We start from the raw sequence: 27,851 nt of genomic DNA, 5'->3' as shown, positions 1-27,851 counted from the left end.
GACAAAGAAACATGCATTTCAAAAGGACATTTTCTGCAGCCTACCAGATGTCTCTTACAATTTCAGCCAATCACATAAATATAAATTGAGGAAGTTTCACTAGGGATTTTATATGAAGCCTATCAGATTTCTCTTACAATTTCAGTCAAGCACACGAACATAAATTCGACGGCATGCGTGATCCCATGGTTAAGATAAATAAACATTCAATACACATGTGTAATAGAGTTTGATATTTTTTACCTTCATGTTTGATGTTTTTACATTACTTTAGGTTTAGCATTAGGCTGTCAAGCGATAAAAAAATCTAGGTAAATTAATTCATCTTTGTAATTATTTAATCTAAATGAATAGCATATCAATGAGAAGATTTAAAATGATGTTATATTTGCAATTGACGTGACGTGACAAAGTAAACAAGCCTAGACCCATACAATCACAGGTCAAAAAATTGCTAAATTTGGTTGAATCATAAAAGCCAGAAGAGGTGATCTGGCTCACTAAAAAGATCCCGACCTCCCATCACTGTAATAAAAAAAGGACTAGATTCCCGTCGGATACTTTTCTACGTTGCACCTGTACGTCGACGAAATATGAGGTTCCACATTTAGCTTTTGCTGCAAGCATCATGAGTACTTGCAGCAGCTGGCCACTGCTAGCACAATCATGTAGCTAACGGATAAGCAAATTCGTTTGCTATGGGTGCTTCCTCGTTTGTGTCTCTAATGACGAAAATGATTAACTGAGTACCATATTACGACTATATTTACAGTTGCGTGGTTTCTACGTAGTCAACGCTATATAATTCCACACTGAAGCAAGGTAGCTAGCGAGTTAGCTTGCCATGTAACGTTAAATTGGATATCTGATGAAAGCCTTAATGAAGTGGTAACGTTAAGGTGTCTAATTAACCAACAATTTGCAGCATTTGATGGAACCTGCGATGGAGAGGTAAACAAATGAACAAGCTCTCAGAATGGGAAACAGTCCCTGCCTGACTACCTTTCTAAAGTTACTACCTGCTTGACAAAACAGCCTATGGACTAACAGCAAACGTTATCTTTACATTTCTTGCCTTGCAAACCTTGGCAACTGGTTTCACTTGGGTGTTGCTAAGTTTGCAAACACGCCAACTAATTCAGTCGTGACTGCAATGGCCCCACTTATATACCTTGTTTAACTTGTTTAAGTCTAAAAGGACAGAGCTTGCAGTGCACTTCGGCCGCTTTTGGCCTGCAGGGCATTCTTTACTTCACTTTACATGTGTTGGCTTGTTGTGTAGATGACGTGAAAGAAGATTAATGTGAGTACGGGAGGAGCTGTTACAATAGACCAGCGGGTGGAAGGTAAACAGAAAACGTCGCCTCCAGCTCTAGTGATGGACACCTGGACGCCAAATCCCCGAGCCAAACCTTTCATCCCGCGCCATCAACGCAGCTTCTACCTCTCTTGGAAATACAAACTCACCAACAAGAGAGCAATACGACGGTTCTGCCAGGTGTGCCTGCTATCTTTTAATATCTTCTAAAGTTTTCATGTTACTTACTTGAGTTAATCCCCAACTGTTGAGAGTTGCACACGTTATGGATCACTGGATTGAATGTCTTCTTCGTTTGGCATCTGGTTAGCACGTTTTGAATACCCGTTGAGTTTACAAAACCTCTTCCTCTAACTATCTATGGCAGGCTGGTGCAGTGCTGTTTTTACTGGTGACAGTCATCGTTAATATCAAACTTATATTAGACACCAGAAGAGTAGCCAATGAGGAAGAGGCGGCCCACGAGTATGGTGAGTTTGGATTTTGTCATATGTTATTTGTTTGTTTTTGCATTTAGTTGCAGAATTTACATTATAACTACAGAGAATATGAGATGTAAATAGAGTTTTTTTTTTTTAAATACTCAAATCCTTTCATATCATATTTTATATGATTATCTGATTTTGAATTCCTACTCTGCAGATGATGTGCTGCCTAATATGGAAACCCCCAGAAGACCGTCCAGTGGACGCAAGGTTCTTGATATTGAAGTGTACTCCAGCCGCTCAAAAGTCTATGTGGCAGTGGATGGAACCACTGTAAGTTACATGTTTGTTTATCCACTCTTTTCTAATGTTGTGTTGAACTGTGTAGTGTACACTGTCTCCATCGCTTCGCTCTTGTAGGCTAATGCTATTGCAAACATCTGTGAAGATAAGACAGGGTTAAAAATGTGCTGTGGAACTGCTTTCACCTCGGTTGATGATGTGATTTAGTAACTTTCTGGATTATTGCTGGAAATGGCCATGGATTTCATCTTATCTGCATAAGGCATTGTCCAGTCATATGTCCAGAGCTTCATCCTGTCTCTTCTTGTTTAAGGTTCTTGAGGATGAGATGCGGGAGCAGGGGAGAGGCATCCATGTGATCGTCCTTAATCAGGCCACTGTAAGGAACTACTGAAATGTCTCACTCTGAAAAAATATCACTTGAGAAGTTCTAAAATGGAACCAAACTCAGGATGGTTCTGAAAGATTGAGCACTAAAAAGGATGTCTGTATCATAAACCAGTAGGTTGTTTTCAGCAAAAAATCAAGTTGTTTCCATACTGTCGTTGTGTCTCCTCACAGGGTCATGTCATGGCCAAGCGGGTGTTTGACACATACTCTCCTCATGAGGATGAAGCCATGATCCTCTTCCTCAACATGGTGACACGTGGCAGGGTGCTGATCTTCACTGTTAAGGTTAGAGGCCATACCTTTTGGTTTAGTCCCCCAGTGGAATCATAGTGTCTCTTAGGAGGGGAAAAGATATGACATTGATCCCAGGATTCAGAGGTGTTTTTGAAGCTCTTTTGCTATACTGGTTCTTTAGCTAGTCTTTCCTTGTTGGTTCCCCCTGTTGTCAGGTGGAAAGAGCAAGGCCAATGAACTGGCTCTGAAACATTGGGGGTAAATGAACACTGGTTAGTGTGCCGATGACCATGGTGTGCTAACCCTCTTGATGCAGGCTGCAGTGGCCTACAGATGTCTGAGTGCTTTATGTGTGATTAAGTAGGGATAGGTGCACACAACTGGTGGTGTGCTGAGGCAAAACGGATGGTTTGGGATGCTGTTCTGTTTTGTGGTATTTTAGGACATGTCTGTAATTATTTGTAATTTGTAGGATGAAGGAACGTTTCATCTGAAGGATTCAGCGAAGAACCTGCTGAAAGGTCTGGGAAGCCCGGTGGCTATCAACCTCAGCTGGAGGGACATGTGGACCTGGGTGGTCAAGAAAGGAGGTAGAGGGACCTGTGTGTGTGTATTGAAGTGTTTTGTTAACCTGTGTGGGTTCAGGGCAGGTGTACTGAAGTGTTTTGTGTACCTGTGTGTGTGTGTGTGTGTGTGTTCAGGGCAGGTGTACTGAAGTGTTTTGTGTGTCTGTGTGTGTGTTCAGGTCAGGTGTACGGAGAGAAACACTCTAAATCTCCAGCGCTCTCCACCTGGGGCGACCCTGTGCTGCTGAAGACCGAGGTGCAGCTCACTGCATCAGAGGGTACAGTAGGCCGCTCTCTTATGACACCGGCTACACACCAGATATGTGTGGAACTAATCCGCCTCTGTTCTAGAAGAATAATCTGGAAACTAGTGTGGACTGCTGCCATTTCCTCTGTCCTTCACATTGGATTACGATATCACTAAACAGTTTTCTCCCCCCAAAAAGTATTATTATTTCTGTCTTGCAGTGGTCAGTTCTAAAAATGATTTGAAACATTCTTGAAAATGTTCTTTCCATTACAGAGGCTGAGTGCCACTGGGCAGACACAGAGATGAACCGCAGACGGAAGCTCTTCTGCAGTAAGGTGGAGGGCTACGGAAGCATCTGCAGCTGCAAGGACCCTGCGCCCATTGAGTTCAGCCCTGACCCAGTAAGACAGCAGTGCACCAGGACAGCATGTTATATGTGCCGTCGAGTGGAACTACAATCTGCGGCTCAAAATCTGAGTTGGTTAATTGTCTGATTACTCAGTAATAATCGTGTATTTTGAAAATGTGTTTTTTCTCTTTTCAGTTGCCCATCAATAACGTCCTCAATGTGCCAGTGGCAGTGATCGCTGGGAACAGGCCAAACTATCTATACAGGTGGGTGACTTTTTTGCTGGATGAAATGACAACAACTTTTTCTTTTGCCTAATATAGTCATAGGGTCACGGGTAGTGATTTATTCTTTTTCTGTTTTGTTTCTTTTCTGAGATAAGTGTTTGTTTTGGTATGTGGGTTAGGCATACGTGTTACCTCATAGCAGTTTTGTTTTTGCAGGATGTTGCGCTCTCTACTCTCCTCCCATGGAGTGAACCCTCAGATGATCACAGTCTTCATAGATGGCTACTATGAGGTACCTGCTCTGTGTGCTCTGTACACTTGATTATTGATAGATATAAAAGAGATGATCACAGTCTTCATAGATGGCTACTATGAGGTACCTGCTCTGTGAGCTCTGTACACTTGATGATTGATAGATATAAAAGAGATGATCACAGTCTTCATAGATGGCTACTATGAGGTACCTGTGTGCTCTGTACTCTTGATGATTGATAGATATAAAAGAGATGATCACAGTCTTCATAGATGGCTACTACGAGGTACCTGTGTGCTCTGTCATCCTGATGATTGATAGATATGAAAGAGATGATCACAGTCTTCATAGATGGCTACTACGATGTACCTGTGCGCTCTGTACTCTTGATGATTGATTGATATAAAAGAGATGATCACAGTCTTCATAGGTGGCTACTATGAGGTACCTGTGTGCTTTGTACTCCTGATGAATGATAGATATAAAAGAGATGATCACAGTCTTCATAGATGACTACTACGAGGTACCTGTGTGCTCTGTACTCTTGATGATTGATTGATATAAAAGAGATGATCACAGTCTTCATAGGTGGCTACTATGAGGTACCTGTGTGCTTTGTACTCCTGATGAATGATAGATATAAAAGAGATGATCACAGTCTTCATAGATGACTACTACGAGGTACCTGTGTGCTCTGTACTCTTGATGATTGATTGATATAAAAGAGATGATCACAGTCTTCATAGGTGGCTACTATGAGGTACCTGTGCGCTCTGTACTCTGTACTCTTGATGATTGATTGATATAAATGCTGGGAGCTTGACTCAGTATGGCTTGTTGTTTAAAGATGTCATTGTCCAGTCCTTATGGCTGATGTGCCTAGCTGACGAGACTGAAAAGTATTGTATTAGACTAAAGTATTGTTACTTCTCCTGTCGATTTTGATCTGGCCTACTTTATGTGTGTTTCTGTAGGAGCCCATGGATGTTGTGGAGCTCTTTGGCCTTAAAGGGGTCCAGCACACACCCATCAGCATCAAGAATGCACGGGTGGCACAGGTAAGCTCAACGCAACATATGAGGTGCTGAGATGCTGCTTCACACATTATTTCACAAGACTGTCAGATATTCTTCTAAGTATCAATTGGTTCTCTGGATTTGCATTATGAGCTGAAATATATATGTTCATCAGCCCTGTTGTAGGACTTCTCTCTAAATGTTCGTGCTTATGGTATGTACTCCGGTACATTGAGGGTAGAATTTGAGGTCTGTCTTTTCTGTTGGGCAGCACTACAAGGCCAGCCTGACTGCTACTTTCAACCTCCACCCTGTGAGTACCCTTCATCCACAACTGTGTATCAAACTGAATCCCCTAGGTAAACATCAAGCTTTTCACAGCACACGTCTTCTTGCTCACTGGGGGTAATAGTGACCACTTGTGAAAGGCCTTTTCTAATGTGTGTTAAATTACCCCTCCATAAAAAATGGCGACTTTTGTTTTGTCTTGAAGTTGTCACAAATGAAACACTACTCTGCAAGAACTGTGTTAGAATGCTTCAATTCAGACCTTCCTTTTCCAAAATCATTCAAAGTGCAGTTATTCAGCCACTTTTCCATCCAAAGAACAGTGGTCATTTTGAATGTTTTTCTATCAGGCTTCTAACCGCATCACGTTAGACATTAGTATTAGTTAGAATAGGAAGGTCTAGGAAGAGCTTTCACCATTGGCAAGGACTTGTAGACATATTTAGCCCTTAAAAATGTAAAGAAGTTGGGAGTTGTGTATGCACTACTAGTATTCCTCAAATTCCACTGGGCAGAAAATGTCTCTATGAGGGAACCGCTCCTGTTTGTAACTGTGTATCTGCTTATGGAGAGTCAATCACACTTACATTTTAATATGTGTTTTTAGGAGGCTGACTTTGCCATTGTGCTGGAAGAGGATCTGGATATTTCCATAGATTTCTTCAGGTAAGTAGCTGTCAGTCCTGGCCTTTGTTGTAGTAGAGAAAATCGCCCACCAGGGGGCAGTAAGACCACTTGATTCTGTTCAAATGGAGACTGTGCTGTTCATCGTGTGTACACCAATGGGCCTGGAGGTTTGCCTATTGCTTTTGGTGTTTATCCTTTAACCAGAGAGTAGTCCCTGGAGAGTATTCTGGGAAGCCTTGACTACTCTCTGGAGGTATGTGCTGTTCCAAAATAGACTATGATTCTCAGTTGACCTCCCCTGGATAAATAATTGTGAAATAAAAGTTACATGCTGTGTAGTGAAGACACAAACTGCCGGCCCTTTTTTTAAACTCCTCCTCTCTGGGAATTGAACGGATGTCCCTGAGTTTGGTCGGGCCAAGGCCTCTGTATCGCTTCAGAGTATGTGGTGGAGATCCTGAATTTTTCATGTAACCTTGCTGTAGCTCCATGTTAGCCTGGTGACACCAGCCTACGTATTTCCGCCTGAATTGATTTCAAGCTCATACTCAGTCTGGCCCAACCCCATTGACAATCGTCTCCAGAACTCAAAATTTTGCAGGACCAATCAGCGAACAGTTAAGAGCTGTGACGCAAAACTCGCCTTGGAGGAAAAGACACGAAAAGCTATCGGAAAAGTTGTCTCAACTCTCGAGAACATCAGAAAATTAAAAGGAGAACAAGAGTAATTTCTTGTAAGTTTTATGATTGGAAAGGACGTCGTAGCTCTTCTCCCAACTGGCTTTGGGAAGAGTTTAATCTACCGAATGCTTACTAAACGTTGCTGATTGGTTAAGGGAACTCCAATGATTTTAAACCTCAAGATAAGCACCCGCCCATCTCGGAAACCAAAATGCATTGGGTTGGCCCAGACTGAAAGACGGAATGAAATGGAGTCACAGGCTGGTAATGGCCAGGCTAGCTCCATGTAGCTTTATGATGTCTTTCTCAAGAAGTTCCTGTGTGGAGCAGAAGGCAGCTCATTATCCCAAACAGCCAAAAAATTACTTAAAATAAAATAATAATAAAAAAAATAAAACTTTAAATCAACATGGACCCTTCAGGAAATCATCTTCAGTTGTACATAAGGGTTGTGGTGGTGGTGTTAAAGGCACCCAGTGCAACTTTATGTAAACATTCAATGAAAAATAAACGTTCAATTTCAATTTTTTACACGTAGTAAGTTTCAATAACTCCATACCATTACATATCGACATTCAAGGAGGAAAAGATGAGACGTCGTTGTGTGGTAGCAACTGATAGAAAATCGTAAACAACAACAATCGCCGGTGGGGAGAAGCCATTTTTCCATTGACTGGAAGCCTGCTTTATTTATTGTAGGTTACAAAAAATAAAGAAAATGGCGGCGATTGTTGTTGTTATCGATTTCCTATCAGTTCTCACCACACAACGACGTCTCATCTTTGCTGCTTGAATGTCGGTATGTAATGGTATGGAGTTATTGAAACTTACTACGTGTAAAAAAGACTAGAAATTGAATGTTTATTTTTAAGCCTCGAAAGTTGCACTGGGTGCCTTTAAGACAGAACCGCAATTCCGTCACTCAGATTTGAGTTTTAAATCCCAAGTAATATTACTAATCATACTACTAATGCTAAATAAAAAATAAAAAAACAGAGTTGTGAGCATTTTAAAATGCAACTTTAAAAGTTTATTAGTGTAAATCAGAGAATTAAATGATCATTTTATCTGACCAGATGTTATAACATCTGTTTTTGTTGACCCAAAAAGGATATGCATCTTATACCAAAATGCAGCTTATCCCATCATAAAAGAACCACTGGATTATATATATATGAATACATTCTCAAGTCTGGATGAAAGAAGTGAAGAGTATCAGGCAGAATGTATTAGCCGGTATTTTTTTTCCGCTACAAGTACTGAAGTCAGCGCCTGGACCAGTATATTTTATCTCCTTAACACAATACATGTTGTGCAGTGTTTCAGCCATTGTGACAAAAGTGTACGCAAGTAGTAATACCATGGTATGAGCTCACAGCCAAATGAAACAAGTGTGACATTTATCTTTGCTATGAAATGAACAACGGTCTTTAACGCCATTGGTCCTTATCAGACAGTGGATGAAGTGATTAGATTTATGTGATGATATCTCTTTCCTGGGTTGGGAGGCGGTGAGTGTTGTAGGAACTACAGGTATGTTTGTAGAGGAGATGGGTTTTTAACAAGTAATCCAAAGTATTCATTTAGTCTGCACTGTTGTCTAACATGTAGATCAGAGTGTTACATCTACTGCGTCTTAATGTTTCCCCCCTCTCCTCTCCTCTCCTCTCCTCTTCTCTTTGTTTCTCCAGCTTCCTCAGCCAGACCCTCCATCTCCTGAAAGAGGATGACAGTCTGTACTGTATCTCAGCTTGGAATGACCAGGTCAGCCTCCTTCTTCTGTGAAGTGCACATGTAAAAGACACCTCTCCTGTGTAGTGTAGTGTAGTGTAGTGCAGTGCAGTGCAGTGCTGATTCCTGTCTATGTTGGTGGAGCTTCCAGATTCACAGATATCTCCGCACTATTACTCTGTTGCCAGTCTTGATCTGTTTGTTATTTCTTGACGGTGCATCCTACTTTAAGCCTCCTTTAGCAGCTGTACGTACGTGGGTAAGATGGCACTTCTTGCTGACTTCCTAGCTAACAGTTTGGCACCATAGAAGTCCAGTCCCTCCTCTCAGTTGACTGTAGAATAAATAGCATCTGTCTCTTTAAAAGTGGCTGTATTTGTTAAAACAGTTGCAAAGGCTGTTTTGTTTTCTCTGAGCATTTATTTCAAGTATTCCAAAAGATTATTTGTGCTTTTTACACCCCATGGGCCTTCATTTCATTAATGGGAAATAAGCAAAGCGATGTGTCGAGTCCATCTTTGCATTGAGCCACCGGTATTTGCGCTTAGGATCTTGTTCATGGTATTAAATTAGCAAAATGATTCATCCAAGTTATTACATTAGCTTTAGTTCATGTGTGGTGAACCTGCTCGACAGTGAGATTAGGGCCCCACAACTTGCCACGAGAAACCACAGTAAACCTGTTCTATCATGTAGCTTTGTTTTTTCCTCTTTTTTTGGCAGTTCATTCTCAATACAGTGTTGAATATCATATGTTTTAGATTATATTTGCTTGATTTTAGTTGTTTATCATGTTTTCTTTTTTTTAAGTAGTTCTGCGGTTGAGGGATATTGAATGCAGATTGTGAGGCAGAACTATGAGTGAAACCTGCTGCTTTACTGCATGTATGTGCACGCTTATTCTGTCAACCTGAGCTCTCTTACCTGTGGCAGTATTACATCAGTGTGTGTGTGTGTGTGTGTGTGTGTGTGTGTGTGTGTGTGTGTGTGTGGGGGGGGGGGGAGTAAAGGTTGGATGTCAGCCTGTAAGGCCTGTGAGGTTCCAACAGCAAGGTTCAGTCACAGATATGTCAAGAGGGACTTACTGTCCATCAGTGTTGTGTAGGAATGGGATGGGATGGGGTGCGGCAGATAAGGATCCATGTCCTCTCAGGGATATGAGCACACTTTGGGGCATATTGTGACATGTTGTTTAGCACACAGGTCATAACCTTGTTTACAAAAAGATGAAATGTGTACAGATTTTATATCTTTAAATAAGACATAGTCCACAATTGAAGAAAGAGAAGATATTTAATGTAAGAAAAACAAGAAACAAAAGCAGTATCAGGAACCTATATAAGATGGCACTTTTTGCTGACTTCCTAGCTAACAGTTTGGCACCATAGAAGTCCAGTCCCTCCTCTCAGTTGACTGTAGAATAAATAGAATTTGTCTCTTTAAAAGTGGCTGTCTTTAAACAGTTGCAAAGGCTGTTTTGTTTTCTCTGAGCATTTACCTTCTGTGCTTGAGTAAAAGTACATATAGGGATCCATCTGTCACTGGGGGCTGTTGCCATGAGAGTGTGGTGCTGAGGGACGTATGACTGCGTGTCCGTGTGGTGTGGATTCGGGGTAGTTGTGCGTCAGTGAAGTATCTGTGTCCTCCTGCAGGGCTATGAGCACACGGCAGAGGACCCCGCTCTGCTGTACCGCGTGGAGAGCATGCCTGGCCTGGGCTGGGTGCTCAAGAAGAGCCTCTACAAGGACGAGCTGGAGCCAAAATGGCCGACGCCTGAAAAGGTACAGCGAGAGGCCTAAACCATTCTGCTGAGATTTTCTATAAGGAGCTGTTTCTCTGACCAGCACAGGAAATTTAACCAGACCATGTTAATTAGACATGTCAATTACTTACGCATACACTGCATTTAGCTTCGTCATAGTCCTTGATATGGTTTTTGACTTGTCCTTGACTTAGAGTAATTAGAGTGGTGTTAATTTGTCATAATAAACCAATTTAATTAGAGTATGACAAAAATGCCTGGCTTTGATTAATTAGAATGATCTGTCTTTGTAAGAAGCAGCTTCAGCGTGAAGACTGTGTTTAGGCTGTTTTTGGTGCTTGTGTGTCATAGCAGTTGATTTGTTTACTTGAGAGTAATTACAGTTTTCACGCGTTCACTTGTTAATAAGGTGTGTGTGTGTGTGTGTGTGTGTGTGTGTGTGTGTGTGTGTGTGTGTGTGTGTGTGTGTGTGTGTTGCAGCTGTGGGACTGGGACATGTGGATGCGTATGCCAGAGCAGAGGAAGGGGAGAGAGTGTGTGATTCCAGATGTGTCGCGCTCCTACCACTTTGGCATCATCGGCCTCAACATGAACGGATACTTCCATGTCAGTACAGTTTTCTTAACAACACTGATGTGTCATATTTGATGTGTAATCTAATGAGATAAGACATCCCTATCTCCATTGCAGTGCCTCTAGTTCTCATTCCAGTTTAGTTCTAATCAGGCCAGTTTAGTTTTTGCTAAATAACTGAAAGGAAATGTAAGTAATATGTGTGTATTTAGGCATTGGTAACGATCAATATACCTTTTATTAAAAAAAACAACATAAAATGTCTGACTCTAAAACATTTTGTAACAAACAAAATGACTAACTGGGTTGTTTTCACAGGAAGTGTATTTTAAGAAGCACAAGTTCAACACTGTGCCAACTGTTCAGATGAAGAATGTGGAGAGGTTTGTATGACTCCCATCTCTGCACTACCAGACCACACCATTCTAGTTAGCCTGCGTGCTCATTTCAAAGCTCAAAACTGAAGCCAGACAGTCAACAGAACTGTGATCAGTACTTTGATGTTATCATTTTATATCCAGTGGTCTCATGAAAGTCATTGTCACCCGATGATATCGTTGGCTATAAATGTGTGTGTTTAATGTCCTCCCAGCCTGAAGAAGGACGCCTATGAGCTGGAGATCCAAAACCTGTTAAGGTAAGGTCAAGAACACTTTGTACAGGAAGTACCTCAGTGTGGCCAGTGATTTGGTGTATGCAAAACCAAGAGTGCTGAACGCCAGGACAGGAGGAGGAGAAGAGCAGTAACACTATGGGGCTGAGAGTGTGGAGGTGAACAGGTGGAGGAGAAGAGAAGAGAAGAGCAGTTACACTATGGTGCTGTGAGGGTGGAGGTGAACAGGTGGAGGAGAAGAGAAGAGAAGAGCAGTTACACTATGGTGCTGTGAGGGTGGAGGTGAGCAGGAGGAGAAGAGCAGTTACTCTATGGGGCTGTGAGGGTGGAGGTGAACAGGTGGAGGAGAAGAGAAGAGAAGAGCAGTTACACTATGGTGCTGTGAGGGTGGAGGTGAGCAGGAGGAGAAGAGCAGTTACTCTATGGGGTTGTGAGGGTGGAGGTGAGCAGGAGGAGAAGAGCAGTTACTCTATGGGGCTGTGAGGGTGGAGGTGAGCAGGAGGAGAAGAGCAGTTACTCTATGGGGCTGTGAGGGTGGAGGTGAGCAGGAGGAGAAGAGCAGTTACTCTATGGGGCTGTGAGGGTGGAGGTGAGCAGGAGGAGAAGAGCAGTTACTCTATGGGGCTGTGAGGGTGGAGGTGAGCAGGAGGAGAAGAGCAGTTACTCTATGGGGCTGTGAGTAGTGTGGAGGTGAACCGGTGGAAGAGAAGAGAAGAGCAGTTTCACTATGGGGCTGTAAGTGTGGTGGTAAACAGGAGGAGAAGAGCAGTAACACTATGGGTCTGAGAGGATTGAGGTGTAAAGGATTGGTAAGATGCAGAGAATAGCGGGGAATGAACACACTCAGTAAGTTCCACTGTGTGGTTGAGAGGCATGTTGAAACTCTGAGGTGTCTAGAATGGGAGCTCTTGTAAGGACAGCAAAGTGCTGAGCTCAGTATAAACAGCAACAGTGTGTAACATCGAGCAGCCGGAGGTACAGACAAGGACTCCATGGAACGCACCAGGCCCAACCCCTCCCTGTCACTTGAACCAGAGTCCAGTTGAAAAGACTGAGTGTAATGCATTTATGTGTGTTACAATTTGTGTGTGTGTGTGTGTGTCGACCTCCAGGGATGCTGAGGTTCTGGACCACAGTAAAAACCCCTGCGAGGACTCCTTCATCCCAGACTCTGAGGGGAAAACGTACGTCATGTTTATCAAGATGGAGCAGGAGACAGACACCAACACTTGGACTGAGTTGGCAAAGGTGGGACTGAGATGTGTCAATGAAGACCGGGGTGGGGCAAAAGGAGATTTATTTTGTGCATGTATGAGAGAGAGAGATAGAGAGAATTAATGAATGAATGAATGTATTGTATGCAGCAGAATGTATGTAACGGAATAAGTTATTGGGCTTGCCATTCTAAGCCTTCCTTCCTGTGGGACAGTCATACCTCAGAAGAGCACAGAAATATTAGGATGCCATTAAATACACCCCATTAACACCCTTGGTGCTTAGCACCGTTTTACTGACATTGCAGATGCTACCATTTATGATCCTTTGCTAGACTGTAAAACTTGAATTTGAGTGAGTAAAGTTGCTTGTGTGTGTGTGTGTGTGTGTGTGTGTGCGGTGTGTGTGTGTGTGTGTGTGTGTGTGTGTGTGTGTGTGTGTGTCCTCAGTGTCTGCATGTGTGGGACCTGGATGTGCGAGGTAATCACAAAGGCATGTGGCGCCTCTTCAGGAAGAAGAACCACATCCTGGTTGTGGCGGTTCCCATCTCTCCTTACTCGTGAGTATTTCACTCTCCTCTCTGCGGGACTCTAGGTAGGTCTCCCCCACCCTATGGTTATCAGATGGGTGCCATCCTGCCATGTTTAATTTACATTGACACTAAAGCCATTTATACTGTAACTCAGTTGAAATAATCTCTATGGAAGGTCTTTCACAAGTGTTCTCCCTAGGATAAGCTGTCTAGTGTGTGCCTCTGAGTCCTCTGTTCCTTTGCCCCAGGTCTAAGATGCCCCCCAACATCACTCCCATCCACTTAGAGCCCCCGCCCAAAGAGGAGGGGGCCCCTGTGGAGCAGATGTAGGCCCCCAGCCCCTCCATCTTAACACAATCCGTCCTGCCTTACAGCGCCACCCATGGGCCCCCACTGGCACACCGGCAGGCCTCACGGGTGCAGTCTGGCCAGGTGTTGGTGAGGTGAGGGCTGGGGAGGGGTGGTCAGGTGAAGAGGGAACAGGAAAACAGTCTCTGCTCCGTGGGCTCAGTGGACGGAATGAACACCGGCGATGATGGATAGTTCTGCTTCCCCAAAGAGCAGAGGGTTGGTGGGCCTTGTGCTCTGGGATACTCTGGGATACTGTGGGACAGTCCACGGCGGGCACTGCTATGTTTAACCTTCACACAGGCGCTCCAAGAGTGTGTGTGTGTGTGTGTGTGTGTGTGTGTGTGTGTGTGTGTGTGTGTGAGTGAGTGTGTGCGACTGCAGTATGTTTGTGTAGTTGAAAGACAAAGACTCAACCGTAACCGTCCTTTAAATGCTGAGTAGTCACCATGGTGGTGACTTTGTTTTTCAATTAAATGTTTTTTTTTTTTTTAATTGAGCAGTGAAGAAGATGAAAGGGGTCCACTTGGAATGGCCAAGGATGATTGTGACTGTGTGTGTGGTGTGCTGTCATGGTGTGTGTGTGTGTGTGTGTGTGTGGTGATGTCTTAAACATAGGCATGTAAAGGACTGGTTGAAAACACTACTGAGAGCTTTTCATCATGTAAATGCATTTTAACTTAATTCTATTTATTTTGCCAGTACCAGACTAAGCAGGGGGTTCTTTTATTTAATCCACTTTTATACATGGAGAGAAGAAAAAAGCCTAACATTGCTTACAAATATAATATTGTATGTATATACATATATTTTTGGAGAAAAAATGTGAGTGCATTATTTTACAACATTAACTGAAAACAATAGGTAAGGTACCTTTTACTGTCTCTTGCAGTCCTGTAGTTCACATTAACAGTACTCCAGAGGAAGTATTGACATGATGGTGTCATCACGCTTTCAAATCCTAAAGTCCTAAATCAGATGAAGGATCGAGGAAGCAATGATAAGTGCAAGACTTCCTTATTTCTATGTAATATCACTATTCCTACTGCACACTGCAAGCAATAGTGTACTGTCTTTGCCTCCTTACAAAGGAACTCTTTAGTCCTTTCAGTGCTTCACTAAAAGGGATGTGAGGGCAGCCAAACAAACTAACACTTGAAAATCATGTTTAGATTTTTGTATTATTTGAACTCTAGATAGTTTGACCCATGAAAGTATCGCTGGGCTTGATTTGATTTGAGGAATCTTCAGGGAGAACACCAGTGTGTCCATCAGACGCTCCCCTACTCCTGTAGGGACCTTTGCATTTCACCGTCTTAGTTTTCTTACCCGATACACCGGATAGTGGATGTGTTTTAAGAGATGTAGCTAGTGTTCTGACTGCTTAGTTTTGAATTTGCTGTATTGTAGGTTGTTAAAGTACGTGACGGAGAATGGTCCTAAATAATGAACAACAATCTTTCAGTTATCATCAGTAGTATTATTAAGGCACTGCTGAACAGTCACAAGGTACCTTGACCTCTGCCGTATGGATCATGTTCAAGTGCAAGTGTTAAAGGTTGATTTTTGAATGCGTATTGATGATATTATTGTGATGGTGTCCTATACGTGGACACATGATGATTTTCGCAATAAAATGTACTTTTCTTTGCAGCCGCAAGAATTGGGTTTGTTTAAAACCAAGTGATATTTTGGACTTGTACAACTGTGATATTCAGAAATCACTAAAGAAGGTGGGGACGGAACTTCCTCAGTTTTCAGAAACCCTGTGTTCAGAAATGTATAGAATGTCTGAGGATGTAATGTGTGGTGTGAAGTCTGAGGATCCCCTTCTCTTTTTACAGTCATAAAGTCCTCCTTTGTAATTCGTTTTTTTGTTTTTCTCCTTTTGAAATTCTTGAATAATGAATAAATGAGTGTTTATAATAAACCTTGCCTTGAGTGTGTGTGTGTGTGTGATTCGGAATATGAGGATTCCTTGTCATTTCCCTCCGATCTGATCTGTGTTCCGTCTCTCCTCATCGGCTTGTTGTGGAGGGACACAGGAGCTCTTTCCTCCAACCAGCAGACACAATGGCGCTTCATTTGCAAAAGGTCATTGTGCTCAAAGTCATGAAGAGGAAGTCTGTCTTGGAGCTCAGTACTTTAGAGTATGACTTAAGTGTGTCTCACTGTTTTTACAAAGTCAATTTGATGAAACTGATTTGAACAAGAATAATTTGGTAGTGGTTCTCCAGGTTTATACACATCACCCCTTTGTTCCAATCCAACCCGTAATGGCCAAGGGTAAGGGGCTCTTTTAAACTCTTCTCCAAACCCATACTGTGGTTAATAGGCAGGGTCTCACCAAAAGGGTTTTATTTCAGTAGGTTGAAGGCAGGAGCTGCAGCAGTGGACCCTTGGGTAATTTCTGATTTCATTCCTTTGTCCTCTGGGCGTGCAGGAAAACCTCATGCCAGGTAAATGACTGCGGAGTGGGGAAATAAGGCGGCTATTGAAATCTATGTAAATGTGCGACCTACACAATTTGCCTGGTAAATGTGACCGAACAGGGAAAACGATCTGCTCTCCCCCTCAGGGGTCTAGGGTTATCTTTCCTCTCAGCCGCTCAGCCATTTCTCAACACCTCTGTTATAGTGTGGGGAGGGGACAGCTGATTGTGTGTGTGTGTGTGTGTGGGGGTGTGTATGTTAAGAGGAGCAATATTTTTGTGGTGCAGGGTGTTTTGTGTGTCCCCACACGGCACAGTTGATCTGATTTAGGCCGGAATGTGTGTGTATGTTTGTGTGTCTGATATACTCAACACTGGTGATGTCTGTGTGTGTGTGTGTGTGTGTGTGTGTGTGTGTGTGTTGAAGATAATGCACTGTGTACTCTTCTGCACGCTCACTTAGGGTCCATTTTCTTTTCTCCCCCCATGAAGTCCGTATGGAGTGAGCTGGTGCTGGGGGGGAGATTGCTTCCAGCTCCCTGCACATGGACACTCAGGCAGTTAAAAGGCGCTTTTACTCCCAGCATGAGCCAGCCCTGTGCTGTTAGCGTAGACTCCCTCTCCTATCCTCTCCCCTCCTCTCCGTGCTGCGTGCTGGCTCCCCAAACCACTGGACTGAGAAAGTGACTTAAGTGGTGGGCACGCTGCAAAGGCCGTTTCTCCATTTGGAGTGCATCTTTCAGGAAAGATGCACTCCAAATGGAGAAACGGCCTTTGCAGCGTGCCCACCACTTAAGTCACTACGTCTCTTCACCCTCACAGAAATGGCTGTTGAGATGTTTCATTAGGGCACTTAATGAGTCCTGCATAAGCTCTTTATTACAACTCCCATAAGCAGACATCAGTATTTATTTCTAACTGGTGTCTGCTTTCAAAGTTGCATTTTTTTTGTTCACTTTGACCTGAAGTTGGCAAAGCATAATTTCTACAGATGTGTATTTGGACCTTTGTTATGTTACTACACTTTCTGTGTTAAAATGACAGCCACCAGTAACAACTGACTTTATTAACTACATTCTGGTTTGTCAGATTGACATAATGACATGCTGGCTTCCATAAAACTAATCCTCTGAGACACTTTGCAGTAAAACAAACATGAAATGGTGGGCTCACTTTGTTACAACTCGCTATTTATCACCTACCTGACAACAGTTGGAATTGTCCTTCATTAATTCTTATATGTAAACATACACACTTGCTCTACGGTTCATTTAATTGAGGTAAACAAAGGATGGCGAGAGTAAGAGGCGACAATAACAAACATGTCCGCCATGCTACAGCGCACCGCCAAACTAATATTTACCGTGCGGTGCTGCCACACTGCCAGAGAAATGTGTGATTATGACAAATAGGTGCAGTGGGACGTAAGGTACTGTTTGTATGCAGAGCCTCCTAGAAAGGCTTTGATCTACCTCACAGTGCTGGGTTCAGCAGATATCATATCTGTGTGTACAATGGATTTTTCTTTAGTGTCCCCCACTCAGACAACATGTCCACCAACGTCATGCAATAAGCAAACACGAGTGTGAATTTACAGTATTAGGTTGGGGATCAAAGCAGGAGAGCGTGGCTGGTTGTCTTAACTCAGTCACGTAGATCATCTGTGTGTCAGAGACTGAAGAACAAGGGAAACCTATCTGAAATGCCTGGTTGCCTTTTACATTATTGATATCTCCCATAGTTGCCATATACGCATACATATTGCATTCACAAATAGCAGCTCAATGCACTCTCTATGAATATGTTCACAGTTAAATGGGCCACTCGATGCCAGGAACATAATCAGCATAGAATTATAAATAACCGACAATGCCATATTAAGAAGATAGAATCATCAATATCTGTTTTATTATTTCAGTCTGGTAGACAATTTTTGTCGGTATACATGAAATGACCCCCAAGATAGGCATATTATATTAAAATGTATATTGAATATAATACAGTTTATGAGGAACAGAAAGGAAAAAATAATAAAATGACTTATGATAAAATTATACACAGGAATAATTCCATTCCATTGTGACCAGCTTCCAACTTCCAATATAGATTTAAAACTATTTACATAAAATGCATATTTCCTTTATTACAGTTTTTTCCCCTAGTTGTATGTTCTAGTAAATGTATCCTATGGATTATCTTATACTGGCTGACAAGCCATTAGTGACATTATTAACTCATGCCTGTGTCACACACACACAGACAGTCATACTGCAGTCAAATTAGGCCACAAGTCATCTTTTGTCCAGGTAGCAGTATAAGTACATGGACACGATCATTGCAGCCACCTGAAAGAGAGCAAACAATGATTTCAATGAATGGATGAATAATTTCCTTGTTTTTTAACTGCTCAGGCTTCTCTGTTAACAGCCCCTAATGGAGACTGTAGAACATCCCAATGTTTCCAGACCTACCCGCCCAATTTCTTTGGACAAATCAGATAATGTACAACAAGTCATAAACGCTCATAGGCCTCTCGTCATGGATCGTTCCACACATGCAAAACACTTCTCCATTATGGCAAATGAGATTTGGATGAAAAAAAAAAGAAATTAAAAAAAAGAAAAGAAAAAGAGAGGAAAGGGAAAGAGCAAGAAAGGAAAAGAGAAAGGTTTTACCTCTACCCCACAGATACCCGCAGCAATTCCTCCAACGATGTTGGCATTCTTCTTGAGGGTTGTCAGCAGTTGTTCAAAGCAGCCCTAAGAGGAGAATACAAAAAACAATCACTGTACTACAGGATGCTGAGCACACAAATCACACACACAAACACACACACAAACACACACACACAGACACACACACACACACACACACACACACACACACACACACACACACACACGCACACATGCACACACATACACTCTGCTGACTCCTGAAGTGTGAACCCGCTTAGAGACAAACTCGAAAGCTTTCGATGCCAGCACATAAGGACATACCCATTTAATTTAATAGTGCTCATTCACCAGGCTCTCATCGATCGATGTACATTCACATTTACCAGATGCTTTAATCTCAAGCAACATACACAACACTGACATTTTGCCTGTTGGGCCATTTTGTCCAAACCACTGGCATTTTAAAAGAGCGTTTATCATGTACACAGGAGGGCCCAAAAAGGATATTTGTGTTCTCAGTGTGAAAGCAGCAGCAAGCACTTTTTTTTTTCTTTCTTCCCTTTTCCCGTAGGCAGTGCATCTCCCTAATCGCCCTTATGGACAAGCTACCCCTGGTAAGCAGAGCTGTGTGTCTCACCTGGATATCACTGAGTTGGGCAGAAGTGTGGCCACAGGGTTTGGTGTTCACACAGCAGGTCGGTGGGTAGCTCTGGTAGTTGTGGCTGTAGTAGTAGGAGTCGGAGAAGTCGGTGTAGTTGGTGAAACCACAGCACTTGAGCTGGAACAATGAACAATGAAAAGTGAAAAGTGTGTCAGAGATATATTGGATGTAATGAGAAACAGCTGTTGTTGTTGTAAGATTGAGTTTTTTTAATTTTTTTATTAAAAGATGATAAGTGATGCTTATCTTTGAAAATGTTTTGATATGTATAATGGATATGTTATCCACATGTGCTTGAGGCTTACTTCAGTCATGGTGGTGTTCCATATCTTTGTGACCACAGGATCAGCGCCGTACTGGTCTTTTAGGGCTGTGCTTGCCCAAGCTTTCAGAATGCCCTCCGCCTGAGCACAAGACAGCCACAGACACACGCACACAGCCATGAAGTACCCCAAAACTCATATCATTAGGTTCACTTCACACACACACCTCACACTAGACACCTTTACTTCTCACACACACCACCCACTAGACTCTTTCACAAGGCACAATCACACAGACTTTCCCTCCACATCAATGACCTGAAGCTTTGTGGTTGTTGAGTGTGATCTAGAGTCAGGAAGCATCAGTAATGGGATTGATCACAAGCAGAGCCCAACAAAGGACCTACGATGTGAATGCTCCCTCAAAGCAATTACGCCAAAGACTAGGGGATTTATCCTTATCAAATATTTTGCATTTACATTTATATTAATGTTTTTTTCTATACTGTATTTAATTATTTTCGAAATAATTTTTCATCCCAGATATCGACGATTGCAAACATCCACAAGATGCACTGAAGCAGCAATTGCCTTTGTTCAAACAAAGCAGAATACCAGCACAGAGGAAGCTTTTGTACTCTCTCACGCTGCCTCTCTCTTGCTTTTCCCATCTTGCCTGCATCTTTTCCCCCTCTGCTCTTCCTCAGCCCCCCACCATCCCCCTCTCATTTGAACTATTTTTGGCGGCACTATTGTTAGTTATTATTAAACGCACATGACTTTCAATACACAGGACTTGTTTAAAAGGTGATAGGTGAAGGTGGGGTCAATCGGTATGTCTATCTGTATGCATGTGTGTTGTGGTGTGGTGTGTGTGTGTGTATGTGTCTCTGTGTGTGTGAGTGTGTGTGTGTGTATGTGTCTCTCTGTGTGTGTGTGTGTGTGTGTGTGTGTGTGTGTGTGTGTGTGTGTGTGTGTGTGTGTGTGTGTGTGTGTGTATGTGTCTCTCTCTGTGTGTGTGTGTGTGTGTATTTCTGTGTGTGAGTGCGCGCGTGTGTGTGTGTGTGTGTGTATGTGTCTCTGTGTGTGAGTGTGTGTGTGTGTGTTTATGTGTGTGTGTGTGTGTGTGTGTGTGTGTGTGTGTGTGTGTGTGTGTGTGTGTGTGTGTGTGTGTGTGTGTGTGTGTGTGTGTTTCTGTGTGTGAGTGTGAGTGCGTGTGTGTGTGTGTGTGTGAGTGCGTGTGTGTGTGTGTGTGTGTGTGTGTGTGTGTTGGGCAGTGCCTGAGGGGCTGCACAGACAAGCCACAATTAAAAGTGTCCCCTGTGAAGCGCCGAGAGGGGCGCAGATCAGCTGGGTTATTCCACTCAGGCTAATCCATCACTGTCTCAGGGCATTCCCTCACACCACTGACAGGACAAAGCGCAGCGCCAATAACTTTCCCCTCCTCTGCTGATCCAGCAACCCAAGGTTCCCGTCTCTTCTCTTAATCAAATCCATTATCAGCTCACCAGCAGACCGTGGCTTCTTCCACACTGATATTCAGTTACGCCTTCAACAATACCTACAGGCTCAGGCAACTCAACCAGCACAAAGAAGGAATGGAAAAATGCAGAAGTAAGTTCAAACATTCAACCCTTGACCTTTTCAGCTTATTGCATGGAACGCACCTTTTCCAACATGCTACGAGCAGGCTATATATTCAGATTGAGATCACATCTGAAATGCAAAATTCTGACCTAAAGCAAGCTACCGTGCTATGCTCTCCACAGTCAGTCAACTAGACGGTAATCAAATATGGCAGCGCCTAATGCATTGCTAAATTGGTTATATTTAGGTTGGCTATCTGAGGATATTGCATTTCCTGTGAGGTAGAAAAGTGCCATGTTGGTTTAGAGGGAAATATAAAGCATTCACCAGGCACAAAATATTAAATTCAAAGAGAGAAGGAGAGTGGGGGAAAAAACAACTATGCATTTCATATGGAATTGAGCTCACTGTTTTTTTTATCTTAGCTCTGATATATTCCCCTAAATGGGCTTATTATTCAAATTCATGTTGTCATGTTATTGCTTTGCTTTGTGTTCTTGCTATCTTATGGAGAAGCCAGCTATGGGCAGATACTCACAGCCTGTCATATACATTATTAAAACTACACTTTCTCGTGTCATGCCAATGAATAAATGAATGACTGAAGGACTGTGATGTTAACAAACAGCACATTAAATGGCGATGTGCATAGCTAATGTCCCCTAAGCAACAAACATGGCATCCATAATTCAGACATGTGACTCTCGCCCACCGCCTCAATAGTCCCCCACCCACCCCCACCACCACAGCGCACATGCATCGGCAGAGCGATGGCCCAGGTGCTTGATGGGCTGCCATCCTCCCGCTGGGCACTGCTGTGGGGATGTCGACGGGCTAGCTGATTTATTCTCTCACAAAATAGCCGCAGGACGATTTTGCAACGGGTCCTCGAAGGACAGCATCTGCAATCACCTTGCTCGTGTTTGATGTTGGGTCTACTGACAGCTCCGGCAGCAGTGCTGGATATTAGTACAAGGAGGACCTCTGAGACACCTGGGAGCCCTGCCACTCGGAGGCCCACAGCACAACACAACAAATATAACGGTGAAACGCCGCTCTCAGAGGCAACAACTTGTCACAACAACTTGTCCCCTCTGCGGAAATTGCAATGTTTTTAGCATGGGGCACTGTTGATTTTTCTTGGACTTTGCAGATGAATTTCTTAATTACAAAAACGTAATTTCCATTTTTTTCCATTGGGAGGCATTCTTCTTTCTCCTCCTATAAATATAACTCATCTCAAATGGTTGTAATTATTATACATTTCACTAAACGGGGGGAACCTATATATGTAAATCTCCTGCTTTGCATATAAAATGCTTTAACTTCAGTATTTCAGCATAATAAATTGCTAAAGTGAGTGCCCTCGCACACTGCCTGAGGCAATCCAGGAGTCATTAAGGGGGCAAATGTAGTGAGGCAGGCACAAACCCTGTAATTTAATGACGGATCGGAATATGATGGGAATTTACATGGAAATAAAACACAAAGGGAGGTGAGCGGAGACTCACAAATGACGAGTACGCCAGGGCCACCACTCCAGCTGCCACCTCCGCTATGAAGATGATCAGGATGACGGCGAAGAACTGCAGAGGAGGAGGGGGAGACAAAGGAGAAAAAAATGATAAAATGATATGGAAATGAAGGGTAATGTCATTTCCCCCTATACTATAATAGCTATACAGGTTGCAATAGGACTAGTGATGAAGGAATCACACACAGAGAAATAAGACAATTTGACACTTTTTCAGTAACAAAGAAATCAGTAAAAATTAAGGAAAAGTTAAAACAAAAGCATGGTTGACAACACGTCAAGAGTGAATGATGATGAGACACACTCTGACATTTAAATCCGAGCACAACTAACGAACTCCCTAAGTGGCATGACAGCGGGTGGCGTGCGCAGAAGAATCTTTTGTAAAACAGGCAGATCCCCTGAAACAGCCTCAGTTACAGTCCTCACTCAAATTTCAGTTTTACTCGTGAAACTTCTTCCCTGACCTATATATAGCGCAGTGATAGATGATCCCCAGCAGGCCCCACCCTGTACCCTTCCTCAGGCAGGGCTAAGATGGAACACCTACCAGGATGAGGAGACACCTGCTCTCCTTCTGAGCCCCATAGCATCCCATGAAGCCCAGCAGGACCAGAACTGCCCCGATGGCAATGCAGAAGAAGCCCACGTTGACAAACTGCATAGCATTGGTGGAGAAGGGGCCCAGGACCTTGAGGAAGGAGCTCCCGTCCACACTCACCCAGATGCCCATGGCCAGGAGGGTGGCTCCCGACAGCTGGAGAGGACACAAGGCTGGAGTGTTATCAAATGCATGTATGTGGATTAACAGGGCAGCAGAATCCCAAAATGTCTGTAGACAGCGTCAAACCTACCTGAGGTGTCAGGGATATTCCATGTCAACACAAGCCATAATAAGTCGTATGTCAGACATGGCACTTCCGAGGGTTTTGCTCACGATCAGATTACCAAAACATAATATTACGAAACACATAACAAAATGAAACCTTATATGAAAAATATAACATTCATTCTGTTGCTTTGCATCTTTTCGCTGTGTAGACAGGCTCCTTCCATTAGGCTGTATGTGCTCCGATTTTGAACGATGTTTTTGATTAGTTCTCTTGTTTGAATTTGCAATCAAAAAGTAATCAAAAATAACAAATGTATTTATTGACAATACTTTGATGAAGTAATTAATATAGGTACATTATATGAAACAAGTAATCTGTAACCTATTACATTAAAAAGTAACCTTTCCAACCCTGGCTGTCCCAAAGTAAGCACCTGAGACCTGATTATCATTAGGCTGTGAACACTGTGACGTCTCTTTTCCTCCAGCAGAGAGGCAGGGGGATTTTCTTCTCACCTTTTTTTGTCTGGCTTAAACAATGACATGGTGCCTGGGGCCCTGCACTTGATATCAGCACGCCAGGATTTGACCTCTTTTTTAACACCCCAAAGAAAATCCTGCCCTATTCCCATGACCCTCTTTTCCCTGGGTCTGTATTCCTCACGCCAAGGAAAAACCCCTCTAATGATCAGCCTCCTACTGGAAGAGCACTGCCTTAGGCCCTTACACTCTTACAGCGGAAAGCTGTTGGATTATGGTGGGGTGTTAAATGGGAAACAACAGCTATCTGCTATGTGTTCCGTGTGAAATCCTTGCCATTCCAAATCTCAATCCTCCTCCGGTGCTGCAGCGCTGCCAGTTAGGGCAACGGGCTAAAACACTCAAGCCTGCTTCTCTTCCCCCAATGTCAGATTCCTCTGTCATAAACACCAGAGTCACTCAGCGCAGCGCTATAATTACTCCACTGCCCAACACCTCATTAACACTCCCTTTTAGCCAAGCCATTACATCTCAAATAATTTATAGTAGAGGAAGTGAAGTGGAATACTGGTCATTATGCGCTAGATATTATATATTACTTTATGAAATACTCCGACCACTTACAGCACCTGGAGCCAAGCATTTCTAACACTCCTTTAAGAGTTGCAGGGAATGTGTGACATTTAATTTAATGGAATGTCATCTGGTTGAGGACTATTTTTTTCACCTAAAAGGGTAATATGAGTCCATGAATAACTCAATGATTGGCTCTCGTAAAACCCAATCTACAGATTTAGCTGATAAATGTAATTGGTAACAACTATGGCCAGCTCAATTTCAAATATATTTTGTGGTTCTTACAGGGATCCATTTTAGAATAAAGTGCATGCTGACATTACATTTCTTCTAAACTATTATCATGACAAGCAGATGTAAATTAGGCCCAATGTAATCTGACAATAGCGAAAGTGCTATTATTTGTTATAGCAAGGAGATGATAAATGATTCCACTTATATTACTTGTAATAACATCACAGATGCAGAATCCTGAGACTGCCTGTGCCCTTTGCCTAATCTTTGTCTTTCCCACAGGTTCCCCAACGCATCTTCCCACGCATGTGTCAGAGTACCCCTGCTCTCTCGTGACACGTGCTTTTGGGGCTTTTGCACCTCAAACTGGCGCTGATGCCAAGGCATAGTGGGTTAACGAGCGGCCCGCACCAGCCTCCCCTCCACGCCCTCGCCTGCGCTGGGTTCTGGCGTATCTGACGTCTCTGAAAGCTGATATTTCCCATCACAGCTAATCTGGCCTGTCACAGGCGCTCAGCCGCCGTCGCCCTGTAGGTTGTCTGCGCTGCATGAAAGTCAGCCTGCCTCCCCCACACACATCAGCCCTGATGGCTCTCACACGAGAATAATCTTCCTTCTCTCCCTCCCTCCCTCCCTCTACGTGATTCCCCCAGCTGGCTCTGGGAACACACTCTTCCTCAATGCCCTCCTCCGCCTCACCCTCACCCCCAACCACACACTGCCACCCCCCTGCTTCTACCCCTCTTGGCAAATACGATACGACAAACATATTACCCCCAACTCCTTGTCAACCACCATTTCCTCCCAGCATCCCATAATTACTCCTGGCATTCACTTTTTTTTAGCTGGGTAATCCTTTGATGAAATGCCACGTGTGTGGGATGGTGTGTCAAAGGAAGATACACACCTGGCACAGATTACATGTAAATCAGGTTATGTCAGGGGGACCAAACCCAGGAAATGAAACGGCTTGCAGTAGCAGAGGGAAATGGAGTCCATTAGACTGGTGGAAAGGAAAGGATTGCTGGGAGGAGAGCAAAGGAGTTCTACCTGTTCCATGCAGGACGAGTGCTGCCTTAAGACAAACGGGAATAGAACACCTGGGTGGAGACAGTCCCAACTGGGATCACACAGAGATGGGAAAGCGGGAGGAACAACACATTTCGACACATTACATTCTAATAATGATGAAAAACTTCGGAAGAGTTCTGAAGAACCTGAGTATACAATTCCAAGTCCGATCTGAATATTGTATGCTGGCAGCAGCATAAGACGAAGCGCGCGGGAAGAGAAAATATTATGATTTCGATCTACTTGGGTATTTGTAAGTATTTCCAAATATATGTTTTTCCAAGCCCACTGGGGGATAGGCTGCGGCAGTGCCACTCGTCTGTTATTCTTCTCCCAGATGCTGGAATGAAGAGATGAATGGGAGGCATCGCACGGAGAGAGAGAGGAGCTGTTAAACTTTATGGGCCCTCTGCTCACATAATCACACCCCCCCTTGTGTCTCCTTCTTCTTTCCCTGCCCTTTCTCTTTTCATATCAATCCCTGTTTTGATTTTCTTCTTCCTCTCCATCTCACTTTTTTTTCTAAGTTGAATTTCAACATGGTGCTCCCGCTGAAAACTGAAATGCAAATTTAACTGCTGGATTGAATCCACTGAAAAACTGCTGACAGCCCAACCACAAGGCTTTTGTCAAACCATGATTTTAGTAGTCCAGACCAGAAACCAACATGCTTCAACTTCATATTGGCATGACGCTCTGAACATTTGCTTTTGCTCCCTCAGACAGGTCTTATGTCCAGTCTCCTTCTACGATACTGCATTACCATACAACCTACAGCCAACCAACTAGACAACCAACCAACCAGTCCACCAAATACACTACTGCTATAGTGAACTCATTTTACCCAAATAAACAAATCAAGCCTGAGAAAAAGCATTTAAACTGGCATGGTTTTCATGGCGTTCTGCGAGATTGATGATGACTCTTTAATCCAGGTGGCACTGCACAAAATGAGACAAAAGATCTGCTTACTGATGGCAAAGTTTCCCTCCGTTTCACTCGTGCCATTAGGTGTGATCATTAGCCTGGGAGAGAAGGTGGCGTAATTGAAAGATCTTAAGTTAATGGGATGAAAAGTGCTGCATGTGAGAAAGCAAGCGTGCAAATGGTGTCATTTAAACACTTGTGTTCAGTGACATGAAGTATTTCAGTAACCCCTCACATATCTGTTTGCATTGCCTGATTGCAGCGAGCGTAAATAATTTGTTGTGCTTTCAGGCTCCACAAACACACACACACACACACACACACACACACACACACACACACACACACACGCACACACACACGCACACACACACACACACACACACACACACACACACACACACACACACACACACACACACACACACACACCAACACACAGATTTCTTCTTGACAGTCGCCATAAACATTTTAAGTCATAAATGAACAAAGGCAATGGCTATCAACACAATGGGTCTCTCCCACTCCATATACATACGTACATAGGCAGTAAATGGAAGCAAAGGGACACTTACAAAGATAAGCATGTTGAACAAAATCATCATTACTTTGACGAATGTGAAACAGCCCATGTTGAATCTGTAATAAAAACACAAGCATGACCATGAATACGTGATGAGGTCTCACGTGAGTAAATTGCACATGGACACAGAGTAAAACACACACTTGAGTAAACATATTCCAGCCTAGGAGTAGTGACCTTTCCTCCAGAAACAACATCCACACTCATTTTCAACAAAAGAGCTTCCAACGTTTCTAATGTGAAATCAGTGTTTACCTGTGAAATAGAGTGGGCACGAGACTCACCTGTGTTGA

General features: G+C 43.2%; 2 protein-coding genes across 2 annotated transcripts; one reads left to right on the top strand and one right to left on the bottom strand.

Annotated features, from left to right (window-relative positions):
- The first annotated feature begins 641 nt into the window (after positions 1 to 641).
- Positions 642 to 15,625, top strand: pomgnt1 (protein O-linked mannose N-acetylglucosaminyltransferase 1 (beta 1,2-)). Its single transcript, XM_080832015.1, has 22 exons — positions 642 to 951; positions 1,283 to 1,498; positions 1,686 to 1,788; positions 1,961 to 2,076; positions 2,360 to 2,425; positions 2,608 to 2,721; positions 3,143 to 3,260; positions 3,416 to 3,514; positions 3,760 to 3,887; positions 4,031 to 4,101; positions 4,279 to 4,354; positions 5,290 to 5,373; positions 5,603 to 5,644; positions 6,227 to 6,285; positions 8,619 to 8,691; positions 10,311 to 10,439; positions 10,901 to 11,026; positions 11,312 to 11,376; positions 11,586 to 11,630; positions 12,719 to 12,854; positions 13,271 to 13,380; positions 13,602 to 15,625. Exons 2-22 carry the CDS (start codon positions 1,379 to 1,381, stop codon positions 13,681 to 13,683), a joined length of 1,962 nt encoding a protein of 653 aa, XP_080688141.1. The 5' UTR covers positions 642 to 951; positions 1,283 to 1,378; the 3' UTR covers positions 13,684 to 15,625.
- Positions 15,626 to 18,423: 2,798 nt separating this feature from the next.
- Positions 18,424 to 27,607, bottom strand: tspan1 (tetraspanin 1; the record flags this gene model as incomplete). The annotated part of the gene is made up of 7 exons (XM_080860707.1): positions 18,424 to 18,477; positions 18,808 to 18,891; positions 19,448 to 19,588; positions 19,777 to 19,875; positions 22,833 to 22,907; positions 23,406 to 23,612; positions 27,551 to 27,607. 7 exons carry the CDS (start codon positions 27,605 to 27,607, stop codon positions 18,424 to 18,426), a joined length of 717 nt encoding a protein of 238 aa, XP_080716833.1.
- Between the last annotated feature and the right edge of the window lie 244 nt (positions 27,608 to 27,851).

Source organism: Sprattus sprattus, assembly GCF_963457725.1.
Source record: "Sprattus sprattus genome assembly, chromosome: 2".
Classification (NCBI taxonomy): Eukaryota; Metazoa; Chordata; class Actinopteri; order Clupeiformes; family Clupeidae; genus Sprattus; species Sprattus sprattus.
The sequence above is the reverse complement of the archived record's forward strand: the minus strand, read 5'-3'. Positions and strand labels throughout refer to the sequence as shown.